Raw genomic sequence first — 14,800 nt, forward strand, 5'->3', positions numbered from 1 at the left:
TTCATTCAGGAGAACTGGGCCCAGGTCAGGGCATCTCTGGGTCCTAGGGTCATTTCTGTTAGATGGCTCTGAAGGAGAAGGGTCCAATGTGGTGTTGACAGAGGAGGGGCTGGGTGCATCAGGAAACGATGCTGCTATAACAAACCAAGGGCATGGTGAGGCCATAGTGGCACACCAACAACTGGGGAATGGCAGAACACGTCAAATCTGAATGAAATGGGATTTAGTGTTATTATTATAATAAGGTGGCAGGGAACAATAATCCCAAAGATTCTAAAGAAGTATGGGAAAGGAAAAATAGAAAGAGAAGAATCCAGAACCACAACTCAAACATCAAGGCTTCTCTGATTCTCATGTTACAGATGAGAAAACCAGGACCAAGAAAGGTCATAGGACAACGGCTGAAGACACCCGAAAGGTCACCTAGACCACCCTCTTTATTTGACAGAAGGTCCCACAGGAGCGAATATCTGAGGCAGGATCCTAACCCAGGCCTTCCTGATGCTCTGCTGAGCCACTGAGGCTTACATACCACCAGAACCCTGCTGGCTGCAGGGTGGTAGGACCATCCTCCCTGTCAGGCCTGGGGGGAGGTTCAGACAGGGACTTACACTATAGCACCCATCAGCCCCACAAGCATCAGGCAGACTGGGCTCTGGCTCTCATGGCAGTCCCAGGGCCCGAGAGAGGGATCACTGCCCTTCTGATGAGAGAAACAAAGACATGGCCAGTCCCAGGTGGTAGCTGAACCGGACCCAGCTCTGATTCCTTACCTTTCCACTGCCATGAGGGTGGGGGGAGCTTGGCGCCACCTTCTGAAGAGAAGGTCACTGCGACCATCCACCAAACCAGAATTTAGGGCTGACAGAACCACAAGGAAGGGGACAAACTACAAATACCCCAAAGGCCCAAGGCACTGTTAGTAACAGACATTCTGAGGGAAGGGACTTTGGGCTAATAGGGAGACAGCCCAATTTAATCAAAAGAATCCTGGGTTCTGAGGAACAACAAAGCAGGGTGGGAAAAAAAGAATGGGCCCAGAGAGAAGACACCTACCCCAGAAAAATGGGACTTGTTGGTCCTAGCTAACTGTGTGAGCTTGGACTAACTCTAGGGCTCTCTCTGCCTCAGTTTCCTCATCTTGCAGATGAGGTTCATTCCCCTGAATGCCTCACAAATGTATTCAGAGGATGGGGGGACAGGGAGAATACAAACATACCAAGGACTTGTGACTTCCTAGGTGCAGGAGCCCTTTCCACAACCTATTCAGTAATGTGTGGCCTGAGGCTCAGAGTGGTCAGTGCTTTGCCCTGCACCATACAGTGAAGGACAAAGCAGGTGTCATGTCTGGTGCTCAAACTTCCCAACCCCAATCCAGTTTCTAAGCTGCCAGCCTCTCTTAGAGAATGGAAAGTTCCCAAGGTGGGGGGTCTTCAGAGCTAGAATATGGCCAGTCAGGTTCTTGGGAGGTTCTTGGGGAACCTGGCTGAGCTATGACTTTCAGGGACAAGGAAGGCAGAGAGGCTGTGGTAGCAAGAACACAGGGATGTATTTGGAGAAGGAGGCGTGCAAACCAAGGACAGCAATAAAAAATTGGGAAAGGAAAAATCCCAAATCGGTGGGGGAAGGCATTGCTACCATCAGGATTGCTGCCTGGGGAGGGTGAGAAGGAAGAGGGTGAGGGAGGCACATTTGAAGTAGCTCTTACTTGTCTCCCCCAAGGATCAGGGCTGTCTTCAGGCTGGTGAACTTGCCCAGCTGTGGAGGAAAAGAGACAGAAAGTGAAGCTAGGCAGTCCCTCCCCAGACACTCACTTTACATAAATTCACATTATGCAAATTCAACTGCATATCAAGAATTCTCAAAGAAATCCATGTTCCTGGGGCAGCTAGGTGGCTTAGTGGCTAGAACAACCCTGGAGTCAGGGGGACCTGAATTCAAATCCAGCCTCAGACACTTAATAGTCACTTAACCTCAATGCCTTAAAGAAATAAAAATTAAAAAAAAGAAATCCATGACTGAGCTCCTCTCCGCCCTCCTCTATCTCTCCTGCCTCTCAGTTCAGTGACCCATGGCCTCTGTCTCTCCTCCTCCTCCTCCAAACTCCTCCAAGTGAAAACAGACCGAGACCACTGTCACTGTCACCAGCAGGTCATGGGCGGGTACCACTAGAAGAGAGGAGACCTTTGCCCTCTCTCCGCCTACCTCCCCGCTATGCATCCCCAATCCCTGCATATTGCCCATTATCTCCTGCCATGCCTGCGTCTGGCTTTCCTGGGTCTGCCCACTTCACGTTCTTCCTCTCAATTCTGGCTGTCCCCAATCCCTTCTCTATGGGTGCATGGTGCCCTCCCTATCTCTTTCTCCCTTCCCAACATTTTAGAGCAAATTCACATTATATAAAAGTCTCTCTACGGCGAGATTTGCAGAACAGAGAACTTATTTAAAGTAAGGATTGTCTCTAACTGGTTTCCTCTGTGATCTCATGTATTTTATTCGATGCCTCTTATAGTTATGGTTTTTAGCAGAGGTCCAGCCTGACTGTGTCTTTAGACCCTATTCATTAAACTGCCACGCACCTCCTTGGTGAACTTCATCGTCTGCAGGGCCAGCTCCCGAGTAGGTGAGAGGATGAGGGCCCTCGCCCCTGTCTGGGCACTGTGGGTCTTGAGCTTCTCAAACATGGGAATGAGGAAGCAGGCTGTCTTTCCACTGCCCGTCCGGGCCATGGCTACCACGTCCTTACCATCCAGAATCACTGGGATAGTCTGCAGGAGGGAAAGCATGGGGTCAGAGGCAAAGAACAGATGTCACTTTTGTTCCCACTCCCTTCTCCCCCCTCAAGGCCAACCCTAGAATAGGGCTTGAAGTGGGGGAGAGATATATATAGAGACAGAGATGTAGTGGAAAAAACTTGGGACAGTATGTCCTCCAACCTGGAAGCAGAACTTACCTCAATAAAGAGTCAAATCATAGGCTGGGGTAATGAGCAAACAACAGAAGGAAAAAATCCCACTATAGACAATTACATTGTTCCCATGAAGGATCAAAATACAAACTTAGAAGATGACAAAGGCAAACCTTCTATATCCAAAGTCTCCAAGAAAAAATGAATTAGTCTCAGGCCATGGAAGAGATCAAAAAAGATTTTGAAAATCAAGTAAGGGAGGTAAAAAAAAATGGCTAGAGAAATGATAGTAATGAGGGAAAATCATGAAAACCAAGTTAGCAGGTTGAAGGAGATACAAAAAAATACCAAAAAAATAACATCTTAAAAACTAGTTTGGGTCAAAATGGAAAAAAATGGTCCAAAAGGTCGAAGAGGAGAGGACTGACTTAAAAAGCAGAATTGGCCAGATGGAAACGGGGATACAAAAGCTCTCTGAAGAAAATAATTCCTTAACATACAGAATTGAACAAAGGGAAGTTGATGATTTTGTGAGAAATCAAAAAACAATAAAATAAAACCAAAAGAATGAAAAACTAGATGAAATTGTGGAAAACATGGGGAAAACAACTGACTTGATCCAGGAGAGATAATTTAAAAATTATTGGACTACCTGAAAGCCATGACCAAAAAAGAACCTAAAGGCCATTTTCAAGAAATTATTAAGAAAAATTGCCCTGATAGTCTAGAAACAGAGGATAAAATATTAATTGAAAAAATACACCAATCACCTCCTAAAAGAGATCCCAAAATGAAAATTCCCAGGAATATTATAGCCAAATTCCAGAACTCTCAAGTCAAGGACAATATATAAAAGCAACCAGAAAGAAACAATCGAAATATTGTAGAGTTACAGTCAGGATAACCCAAGATTTAGCGGATTCTACATTTAGGGGTCACAGGGCTTGGAATATGATATTGCAGAAGGCAAAAGAACTTGGATTATAACTGAGAAACAACTACCCAGTAAAACATACTCTTTTATGGGAAAAAGATGGGCATTCAGTGAAATAGAGGACTTTCAAACTTTCCTGATGAAATGACCAAAATTGAACAGAAAATTTCATCTTCAAATATAAGATGCCAGTGAAACATGAAAGAGATAAACAAGAAAGGCAAATCATAAGGGACTTAATGATGTTGAACCGCTTTATTCCTGCATGGGAAGATGATGCTGATATGAAACTTCCCATTTATTAAGATAGTAAGAGGAAGCACATATAGACAAGGCACAGGGAGTTGAGTTTGAAGATACATTAAAAAGATGAATGTAGGGGCAGCTAGGGGACACAATTGATAGAGCACCGGCCCTGGAGTCAGGAGGACCTGAGTTCAAACCCGGCCTCAGACACGTAATAATTACCTAGCTGTGTGGCCTTGGGCAAGTTACTTAACCTCATTGCCTTGCAAAAAAAAAAAAAAAAAAAGATGGAGTTAATGGGTGAGAGTGAAATGTCCTGGGAGAAAGAGAAAGGGAGAGGTAGGAATAGGCTAAGTTATTTCACATAAAAGAGGCAAGAAAAAGCTTTTGCAATGGAGTAGAAGAGGGGGGAAGGGGAGGAGGAGTGAGCCTACCTTCTTATTGGAACTGGTTCAGAGAAGGAATAATATACACACTCAGTTGGATATAGAAATCTGTCTTAGTCTAGAGGAAAGTAGTAGAAGAAAGGGGGGAGGGGAAGGGGAGGGGAGTTAATAGAAGGGAGGGAAGACTATGGGAGGGGGTAGTCAAATATCACATACAAAACACTTTTGAGGAGGGACAGGATGAAAAGGGAGAGAAAGAGAATAGAATAAATGGGGGGGAGGGAGAAATAGGGTGTAGGGAAACAGCAATAGTACCGGTGGGGGAAAAATGCTGAAACAAATCTCTCTGATAAAGACCTAATTTTTCAAACATAGAGAACTGAGTCAAATTTATAAAAAATAAGAGTCATCAATTGATAAATGATCAAGAGATATGAGCAGTTTTCAGAGAAGGTTATCAAAATCTATTTAAATCATTTTTTAAAATGTCCTCACTACTGATAGGAGAAATGTGGGCTAGAATAATTCTGAGGGACTTCCTTATAACCTATCGGATTGGTCAATAGGACAGAAGGAGAAAATAACAAATATTGGAAAGGATGCAGGGAAATAGATACACTGATGCAGTGTTGGAGGAGTTGGATAGGATGCAACAACTCTGTAGAACAAGTTGGGCCTATCTAACCATGCCTACCTACCCCTTTGGTTAAGCTGTGCCACTGCTAGGTCTATGTTCCTGAAGAGATGAAATAAGAGAAGAAAAGAACCTACACAGACAGGGATAATTATAGCGGCTCTTTTCTATTGGCAGGAGCTGGAGATTCAGGCAATAACTCATCAATTGGGTAATGATAGAACAAAATTGTGGTATGTGACTGAGATGAAATGCTGTTCTGTTACAGGAAATGATGAACAGGATGTCCTCAGTAAAAAAAGAAAAACAAAAACAAAAAACCCAAAACTTCCAGGAGCAGATGCAATTGGAAATGTACTGTATACAAGGTAACAGCAATGTCATAGGATGATCAGCTGTGAATGAGCTACCTTTTCTTAGCAATGCTGTGACCCTAGAGCACTCTGAAAGATTTAGGATAAAGGATGCTATTTATCCCCAAGACAGAGCTGATACTATCTGAATACAGACTGAAGCAAGCTTTTTTCTCTTTTTTTTTCTGGGGGAGGGAGTGGAGGATATGTTTACTTTTTACATGATTATTGTGGTAATGTTTAAAAACTAGAGAGAAGAAAGTAATCCCAAGTTTACATATGCTGACTTGGTCCCTTTAACATTAGTTATTTAATAAAATTTTATTAAGCAATGAAAGAAAAACCACCAAAAAAAAAAAGAGTTCAGAGAGCTGGGTTCCGGTCCTGGGGTGCTACTGACTTGATGTTGGACACTGGGCAAATCTGGCCTTGTTGTTCTCCTCCAAAGGGCTATTGTGAGGATAAGAAGGCAAAAGGACAGATATATAAGGCTTCTAAAGTAAATGGAAAGAGGATGTCAGTTGACTAGGTTGTAGTAGAGAGAATTAGTGGTCAAAGTCCTGAGTTCTAGTTCTGTCTCTGACCCAGTTTAGCCTCTCCGTGCTCTAGACAGTTCTGACCTGCACTGGGTGAGAACATATCCTCAGAGACCTTCCCTGCATCAATGAAAGCCAGGGTTCAGACCCATTCATTCCCCTTCCCATTTTAAAGGGAACTGAACCCAAAGAATCCTTTATTTCCTTCCAAAATTGGATACAAGGAGCTGGGTGGGAGGAGTGATGGGATGTGGTGGGGGCAGTCTGAAGAAGGCTCAAGGTGTGGGGGAAGGGTCCCACGGTGTTGGGGTTTGCTCACCTTTCTCTGAATGGGTGTAGGTACCTTGTAGCCCTTCTTCATGATGCCTTTGAAGACAGGGTAGCTCAAGCCTAGGAGAGACCCCAAAGATCATTAGATCTCCAGAAATTCAACACCCAGGTTCCCCAACCATGGTGGGGCAGGGGAATGACCATAGTCCCCCTAAGATTTTATACTGTACAGTCTATGGAAGCATTAGTTTTGTCTCCTAAGAGAAGGGGAGCATGGTGGGAAGAGGGCCAGTCTCAAAGCCGGGAAGACCTCCTTCAAGGGAGTGATGCAAGCGAGCTGTTCCATCTTTGGTAAATCATGCGAACACTTGGTGCCCTCCTGGGTGCTGATGTTACTGGCAGAATCACAGATCGAGCTGCCAGCTGTATGGACACTGTCACATAGATGCACACAAACACTCTTACAGACACTCACACACATCCAGGATCACTCTCACTCGCTGACTTGCTCACCTTTCCTTCTCACACATGCATGATCACTCCTACGCAGACACATGTGATCAAACACACAGGCTACCACAGCTTCACACACATGATCCCAATCTCCTGCACACACTCACACAAGCTATTCCAATTCCAGACTCTACCTGGTTTCCCTTGTCCTGAGCCATCCTGGTTCTTCAAGGCCCAGTGGAACTCCTTGCATCTCCCAGAGTCCTCCCTCATCATTGACCTCTCCCTTTTCATCCCACTATGCCCACAAGTCACACTCAATAGACTGAACTTTCATGGGTGGCACCTGCCCACTCTGCTAGAGGGTGAGTTCTTTGGGGGCAGAGACTGTCCTGTGCTTCTCTGGATGTTGCCCAGGGGCCAGGGCAGACACCCAATACACACTTTGTTAGTGTCCCTGAGTAACAACACCTGGGTCCCAGGCTGGACCTCCAGCTTGGGGTTGCCGGTGGTGCTCCTTCCCTGCTGCCCCACAGCAAACTCACCCATGGACTGGAAGCCTCCAGACTTTTTCTTCTTCTTGTTTTGGGCACGAACCATTTCTTGAGTGTCTGGCTCAACATCTGAGGTCACCTCCAAAGTGGGAAAGGCAGGCAAGGACTAATGGGGATCAAGAGACAAGGTCAAGTGGGGACGACTCCAATGTCTGGATGTCTCACAGACACCAAGGAGAGGGGACAGGCAGTGGAATAGCCCTGGCTGGCCAGATGGGGGGAACCAGGGGTGGCAGACTACAGCCTCTACTTGCACAAGCTGTCAAGACTCATTCATCTCTCTAAAGCACTTCTTCCATGAAGGTCCACCAGGCTCAAGGGCCTCCTGAGGCCCCTCTACTGCCTATAAGACAAAGGCCACATTCCTGTGCTTGGCATTCAAGACTCCCAAATCAATATTTACTGGTTAGCTAGTATATCCTCCCAACTTTTTCTTCTTCTTTTTAAGGTTTTTTTTTGCAAGGCAAACAAGGTTAAGTGACTTTCCCAAGGCCACACAGCTAGGTAATATTAAATGTCTGAGCCCGGATTTGAACTCAGGTCCTCCTGAGTCCAGGGCCGGTGCTCTATCCACTGAGCCACCTAGCCGCCCCTCCAACTTTTTCTTCTAACCTTTTACAGCAAATGCTCTGCTCTTGTCACATTTGGTGTGACACTATCTGTACAGCAGGCCATGGGGGAATCTGGATTCCACACCCCCCCCAAAAAAGTATTAGTGACTTCCTTCTCTAATTCCCTTAAATCCCTCTAGTTATTTAGTGCATAAAAATTGTATCTTTACACACATCATAAAGGAATAGTAGACAGACAGCCCACTTGGAAGCCATGAGGATCTGGGTTCAAATCCTATCTCTGACTCAGATTGGCTGGTAAGCCGGGGAAGGCAAATGCCTCACCTAGAAGTTGCCTAGATTCTGTGTACACACACGCACACGTACACACACATGTGTAGCTACCATCTTTATGCTTGCATTGCTTGTACATGTTTACCCACGTCCACATCCTTATCTGCGGTACATGGGTGCAGACACATGGATGTGCACACGCATGCAGACGGTTCTATCTGCCGGGAGGGGCTGATTCCCTTCTTTCTCTCTGTGGAGGGGCTCACTGACTGGATGGAGCCTCCTCTGGGACTCCGGGCCGTGTCCCCCGGGCCCCGAGGCCGGGCCTGTGGGGGGTCCCGGTCTCACAGCCTCACCCACAGCCCTTCCCCCCACAGAGCTCCTGGCTCCCGAGGGGGCCTGCGGCCCCAGGGGGATGGACGGGGCCTTGCTCAGAGTCAGGAGTCCTGGGTTCGAGTTCCACACCTGCCGCTAGCCCCCCCCCGCGGCGCTCCACCTTCCCGGCCTCAGTTTCCCTTCTGTGTAGAAGGGGCCCGGTCCGGTCACCACGTGGCGGGGTTGTTTTCATATTTCACGGAAGAGGAAACCGAGGCCACCCGGGCCCCGCAGGGAGGCGTCCCGCGCCATCTCCGGCCTCGGGCCGCGGCGGGGCCGGGGCCGGGGCCGGGGCCGGGGCCGGGGGGAAGGCCCGAGCCGGCGTGGAGGCCTGGGCCCGGCGTGGAGGCCCGGCCCCCCCCCCCCCCCGCCAGGCGAGCGGCCGCTTCTGATTGGTCGGGGGGGACAATGGTCCCGCCCCGTCACCGGCGGGCGGCCAATGGGGCTCCGCGGAGAAAGCGCGAGGGGCCCGCGCCCCCGACCCCCCCAGCTCACTCCCGGGCCGGGGCAGGTCCCCAGGTCCCGCGCCCGCGCCCCGCCGTGCCCCCGCCAGCCTTCCCCGGGCTCCCTACCTGCCGGGCCCCGGCGTCGCCGCCGACCTCGGGCTGGCCCTCCACCTCGCCGGCGCCCATGACGCGGCCGCGGGCCTCGGCGGGGCGCCGGAGTCCGTGCGGCCCGCGGCAGCGCCGCAAACCCACGCCCTTGGCCGCCTTCATGGCTGAGCAGGCCCGGGACAGGGCGCGCGGCCACGCGGCGCGGCCCCAGCTCCTGACGCCGCTGGACGGCGGGGGCGGGCCCTGCTGCCAGGGCGGCACCAAGCTGCGGGCGAGGCGCTGCCGGCGGAGCCGCCCCCCGCGCCGCCCCTCCCGCCGCCGCCGCGGGGTCCAGGCGCCCCCGGCGTGCGGCCACTCGCCCGGGGCCGTCTTCCTGGCCTTCCTGCTCGGCGTCTCCCCCGGGCCCGGCGAGGAGCGGGAGGCGCGGGAGGCGCGGGGCGCCCCCGCGCTCCTGGAGAGGATGGTCGCGTCCTCGGCGCTGTTGGCCGCGCGGGTGGCCCTGGCGGTGCAGGGCGCGCTCCGGGCCCAGCGGACCTGGGCCTCGGGGGACTTCTAGCCGCGCGCCCGGTGAGGGCGGGGCGGGGGCGGGGCGAGCGGCGCACGGGCTGGGGGCCGTGCCCCCCCCCCCGCGGCCCGCAGGGCTACTTTGTTTCCTTGGGGTGGGGGCGGGGCTGGTACAGGCCGTCGGAGCCCTGAGGGTGACGCCCCCTGACCCCCTGTGGTTCCAGACATGAAGCCCTCCTTGGAGCTGGCCGTCAGCGGGACCCAGGCCCTGCAGCTGCCCCAGCGCCCAGGCCGCGGGCGCTACCGCCTCAAAGCCAGCGCCTCCTACGTGGACGAGACCCTGTTCGGCTCGCCAGCCGGGGCCAGGCCGGACCCCCCGTGCTTTGACCCTCCCTGGGCCACCAAGGCCGGGCCCCCGACCCCCCACGCTGAGGCTGCCGAGCGGAACCAGGACCCGGACCCATCCAAAAGCTGTGCCCCTCCGTGCACCCCCAGGAAGAAAAACAGATACAGGTAACAGGCAGCGGCAGGAAGGGGGACCCTCTGCCTCCTAGGGCCCCCTCAGTGGGCACGGAAGAAGAGGAGGGTGTCAGAGCAGGGAAGGGACTCCAGGGGCCGGCAGAGTTAGATAGCCAAATCCCTGAGGCGCCAGTGAGAAGGACCTGGGTTTGAATGTGGCCTCGCACACTAGCTGTGTGATTCTGGGCAAGCCACTTACCTTCTGTGTGCCTCAGTTTCCTCATCTGTCAAACGAGCTGGAGAAGGAAATGGCAGATCACTGCATATCTGTCAGGAAAAGCCCCAGTGGGGTCACAGAGAGTCCCACAAGGAGCCGGGTTGTTATGTGAAGCTCTGGGATACAAGGAAAGGCCAAAGACAGTCATTGGCCCATGTACAGACAAGATATAGACAGGATTTATCGAAGAGAATCGAAGGGAAAGGTAAGGGGAAACTAGGTGGCAGTGGATAGAATACCAAGTTGGGAGGACCTGAGTTCAAATCCAGCCTCAGATACATAATAGTTATCTAGCTGTGTGACTTTGGGCATGTCACTTAATCCCAATTGTCTTTGACAAACAAAAGGAAAAAAGGCACTAGTAGCATTAAGGGCGGGAATCAGGAAAGACTTCTTGTAAAAGTTGAGGTTTTATCTCAGACTCCAAGGAAGCCCAAAAGCAGAGATGAGACAGCATTCCTTGGCAGGGGGAACAGCCCAGAGTCAGGAGACGGAGGTTCCTGAGGGAGGGTTAGCCAGGAGGCCCATACCACTGGATCCACTGCAGATGGAAGTATCAGAAGACTAGAAAGATGGGAAGCGACCATGCTACAAAGGTCTTTGAAAACCAAACAAAGGGTTTTCCACTTGTCCTTGAGTCTAGTCCATAGGGAGCCACTGGAACTTGTTGACTATAGAATGTTAGAGGTGGTGGAAAGCATCCGCTTGGATGCGGATTTTTAGCAGGACCTTTGCTGATCTTGTACACCACATGGAAAAAGTGGGATCTGAATAATGAGATTCGAAGCTGTTCAAACAATTGTCCTCAAAGTTGGCTGATTAGTGGACCAGGGCCAGCTGAGAAGGGTCTCTAGTGGTGAGCCTCCAGGCTCCATTCTTGCCCTAGCCTATTGTCATTGACTTAGATGAAGATATCCAAGGCCACTAGGTGGTGCCCACAGCACATAGACTGCTGAGCCTAATCGGAAAGACCCGAGTTCAAATGTAGCCTCAAGATACTAGCTTAGGGCAGCTAGGTGGCGCAGTGAATACAGCACTGGCCCTGGCCTCAGACACTTAATAATTGCCCAGCTGGGTGACCTTGGGCGAGTCACTTAACCCCATTGCCTTAAATAAATAAAATTTTTAAAAGACTTACTAGTTAAGTGATCCTGATTCCCCTCAATGCTACTGGTGCTGTGCCTTTGGGATTATCCTCAATTTATCCATGGCAAATCACTTCGTCTCTATTTGCCTTGCAGTTTCCTCATCTATAGAATAGGGATAATTCTGCCATCCTCCCAGGGTTGTTGTTGAGGACCACTTTGTCAAGTGTTTGGCACAGAGTCTGGAACTTAATTTGTAGGCACTAAGTGATCACCCTAAACATTACTGTTTTTTAAATTTGTTAATCATGTTCATAATATAGAACCTTCATCAAGCCTGCCTTTCCAGAGGCACACTGATGGCCTTCTTGAAGACTGGCTTGTGACTTCAGACTGACATGTGGAGGAGAGAATTCTCCCATTTTCTCTTGTCTTGAGCTTGTTTGTAGGTAGCTATAATGTGCATTGAACTGGTAGCTCCTTGAGGGTAGAGACTGTTAATAGCCTTCCTTGCTGTTCCCAGAGCTTAGCACATGGGCAGCTAGGTGGCACAGTTTAGAGCACCAGCCTTGGAGTCAGAAGGATGGGAATTCAAATCCAGCCTCAAACACTTGCTACTTACTAGCTATGTGACCTTGGGCACCTTGCCTCCCACCCAGGGCCATCTCCACTTGCCTTGATCCATATCTGGACATTAGACTCAGATGGCTCTGGACAGAAAGTGAGGCTGGTGATTTAGCACAACTACCCTCACCTTAATCCAATTCATGTACTTCTCATGGCATCACCTCCCTTGATGTCGTGGTCTTCGATAATGGACAGACATCATTAGCACAAGGGCAAGCTCAAATGCCCCTTGGCTTATGCTGCGTGGGGAGTCATTCCATGGGACATAAATAGGGACCACTAGGTTGAAGTTCTAGAGATAGAAATTTGTTCAGTGGAAGGGTTTTCCAAAATCCAGAATTGCTCGGCAATAGGTGGGGTTGTCTCTCCCAACTTCCCCATCCTGGAAGAATGTCAGCTGAGCTTGGTTAGCCATCTAACAGATATAGAGGGGTGAATAAAAACAATTACTAGTAGGGTGCTTTCAGACTTGGGAAAGGGGCAGCTAGGGGGTACTAGAGTAAGTGCTAACCCTGGAATCAGGAGGACCTGAGTTCAAATGCGGCCTCAGACACTTAATAATGAGTGGCCATGGGCAAGTCACTTAACCCCATTGCCCTGCAAAAAGCAAAAAAACAAAACAAATCCAACCCGAGACAATAACTATGTGATCCTGGGCAAGTCTTTTAATCCCAACTGCCTCAATCTTGCCCCCAAGAACCAGTGTCCCATTTAAGCTTCACAATAGCCCAGATTTAGCATAGGGGCAGCCACATATTGGTCACTCAGTAATGTTATGATCATCTCCATTTTACAGATGAGGAAACTGAGGGCTCTGCACTGTTGACTGTGCTCATGAGTTTCAGAGGTGAGATTTGAACTCCTGACTTCCATGCTGCTTCCATCTTCCCACAGAACATGGCGCCCCTCCAGCCTCCTGATATTTTGTAATTCTGGGGTCACTGACAACACACTGGGTCACTGGTGGCTCTGGGTCTGAGGACCTGGGTTCATCACCTTGGTGTGTCTTTCATTCCTCAAGTCTGTTTCCTCATCTGTAAAATGAGGTGGTTGGTGGCCTTTGGGATCCCTTCTAGCTCCAGATCTGGGACCCAGGGAGGCACTCCCAATAAGTCCCTGAGAAGGCACTCTCCTTAGCCAGGCTGCCAGGCTGGAAGGGTGCACCCCATGGCACTTCCTCTCAGGTCTGGATACAGACTCCATTCCTAGTAGCCACTCCCCCACTGACTTTATTCAACACGAGATGTTCCAGGAGAGGTCCACATAGGGAATCTATGTTCCTCTTCGTCCCCCCACTGTTCTTTTGCATCTTTCTTGTATCAGGCTAATCCGTCGCACACCATCCTACTGTGATGAGACTCTCTTTGGCTCACGAGAGGAGGGACCCACATGGGAGGCACCATGGACGAAGAAGGAGGACACTGCAAAGCTCCGGCCCCTCCTCTGGACACCACCATCAGCATCCTGGGCTAGGTGCTTACCCCATCCCAAGGATACCCCTCTGCGGGCTATTCACTCAGTGGCTTCCTCTGAGCTGAAGAATAGGAGGAAGTCAGACATTTGGCAGCAGTCCTTGGATGGGTTGGATTCCCCAGGCTCCCTCAAGAAGGGTTGCTCACAGTCACTCATCCACCTAAATGCCTCCCCTGTGGGCAACTCTCTTGCCACTAGTCACCCCCACCAGAAGGAACAACGGCAAGTTTGGGCTCAGACAGCTGCAGTGACCTTCCAGAACCCATTGGGGACTACCAGGGTTCATTCCATCAGCCTCTCCAAACCGGCTGCTCCCCGGAAGTACATGGCTACCCCCAAGCCAAAGCCACCCTGGAAGTGACTTGGAACCCCTCCCTCAACAGCAGCCCAAGGAGCACAAGCACAGAGTGGGACAGGGGTATGAGCTTATACCAGCTTAGGGAACCCTGCTCCCCTTTATGAGAGTGGGGAGGGGAAGGAGCCTCTGCCAATGCCCAGGCCTTGAGAACAACTTGACCCCATCCTGTGGGAGATATGAGGTCCTGGTTCCTCATTCTATCTTTATCTTGGTCCCGTGTCCATAGCTGGAGGTTGCCATACTATTCAATAAACTCTACTATTGCCAACCCATAGGGGGATCTTGTCTTGCAGTGTTTCCACTCCAGAATTTGTTTTTGCCTGTGCTTCAGTTACACTGAGACTCTTCCTCCCAAAGCTTCTGGGGCATTCATGTCCACTTGGAACCACAAAGTCCTTGGGTGCCCTTACTATTGCACTGGGGCAGGCGGGGGGAGGGTCCCAAGCAGTATTGGGAAGGGAGCTCATTTGCCATTTTGTCCAACCTCTACTAGAAGAGAATGTTCTCTAGTCAGGGCTGTCACCTGAAGCACAATTTTATGGCGGTCCCCTGTGGGTTTACTAAATGCTTTAGTAAATAAAGCCCAGCTACCACAGAGCTTGCACTAAAATGGCACATCAAAACAGTCTGTTGTTTCAATAGAAACTTTTAAAAGATGGGACAGCCCTGGGGCTTGGGCCCAAAGGCCATCCTGTGCAGAGGGGATCAGGGCTGCTTGGAGGATAGGGCCAGTGATGTCCAAAGAGGCCCTTGGCCTGAGTAAGCCTAAACCCCTTTACTAAGGAAATTGAGATTGCAAGGTATGTTGGTCATGGGTATATCTTCATGGGCCCTTTAAAAGTATTAAAAAATATGTGCAGATATATTTTGAGGCTATTTTGTCAGTATGGGCACTCTTTCCATAGCTGCAAAGTAGGATTCTTCTCTGCCTAGGATAGTGTGTCTTGAATCCCTTTATAATGTGGTTAA

General features: G+C 50.2%; 2 protein-coding genes across 6 annotated transcripts in view; one reads left to right on the plus strand and one right to left on the minus strand.

Annotated features, from left to right (window-relative positions):
- The window catches only part of DDX54 (DEAD-box helicase 54), a 20,514-nt gene extending 11,226 nt beyond the window's left edge, over positions 1 to 9,288 (minus strand). The window contains exons 1-5 of one of the 5 annotated variants that reach the window (XM_074205805.1): positions 9,067 to 9,288; positions 7,266 to 7,380; positions 6,317 to 6,387; positions 2,580 to 2,768; positions 1,709 to 1,758 (exon numbers count right to left, since the gene is read on the minus strand). In XM_074205805.1, coding sequence (XP_074061906.1) covers positions 1,709 to 1,758; positions 2,580 to 2,768; positions 6,317 to 6,387; positions 7,266 to 7,380; positions 9,067 to 9,210 — 569 coding nt within the window. In that variant the 5' untranslated portion in view covers positions 9,211 to 9,288. Of the gene's footprint in view, positions 1 to 1,708; positions 1,759 to 2,579; positions 2,769 to 6,316; positions 6,388 to 7,265; positions 7,381 to 8,264; positions 8,460 to 8,584; positions 8,780 to 9,066 lie in introns of those variants that run through there. The other 4 variants (XM_074205809.1, XM_074205806.1, XM_074205807.1 and 1 more) reach the window with 4 other exon arrangements.
- Positions 8,961 to 14,103, plus strand: RITA1 (RBPJ interacting and tubulin associated 1). Its single transcript, XM_074205826.1, has 3 exons — positions 8,961 to 9,615; positions 9,777 to 10,065; positions 13,324 to 14,103. The coding sequence occupies exons 2-3, from the start codon at positions 9,779 to 9,781 to the stop codon at positions 13,832 to 13,834; spliced, it is 798 nt and encodes a 265-aa protein (XP_074061927.1). The 5' UTR covers positions 8,961 to 9,615; positions 9,777 to 9,778; the 3' UTR covers positions 13,835 to 14,103.
- Positions 14,104 to 14,800: the final 697 nt, after the last annotated feature.

This window comes from Macrotis lagotis, chromosome X (assembly GCF_037893015.1).
Source record: "Macrotis lagotis isolate mMagLag1 chromosome X, bilby.v1.9.chrom.fasta, whole genome shotgun sequence".
Lineage (NCBI taxonomy): Eukaryota > Metazoa > Chordata > Mammalia > Peramelemorphia > Peramelidae > Macrotis > Macrotis lagotis.

Excerpts from the sequence above, each read along its gene's own strand:
- RITA1 (XM_074205826.1), top strand. The coding sequence starts at position 9,779 with ATGAAGCCCTCCTTGGAGCTGGCCGTCAGCGGGACCCAGGCCCTGCAG. Across the intron at positions 10,066-13,323 it reads AGGAAGAAAAACAGATACAG|GCTAATCCGTCGCACACCAT; the intron begins GTAACAGGCAGC and ends TTCTTGTATCAG.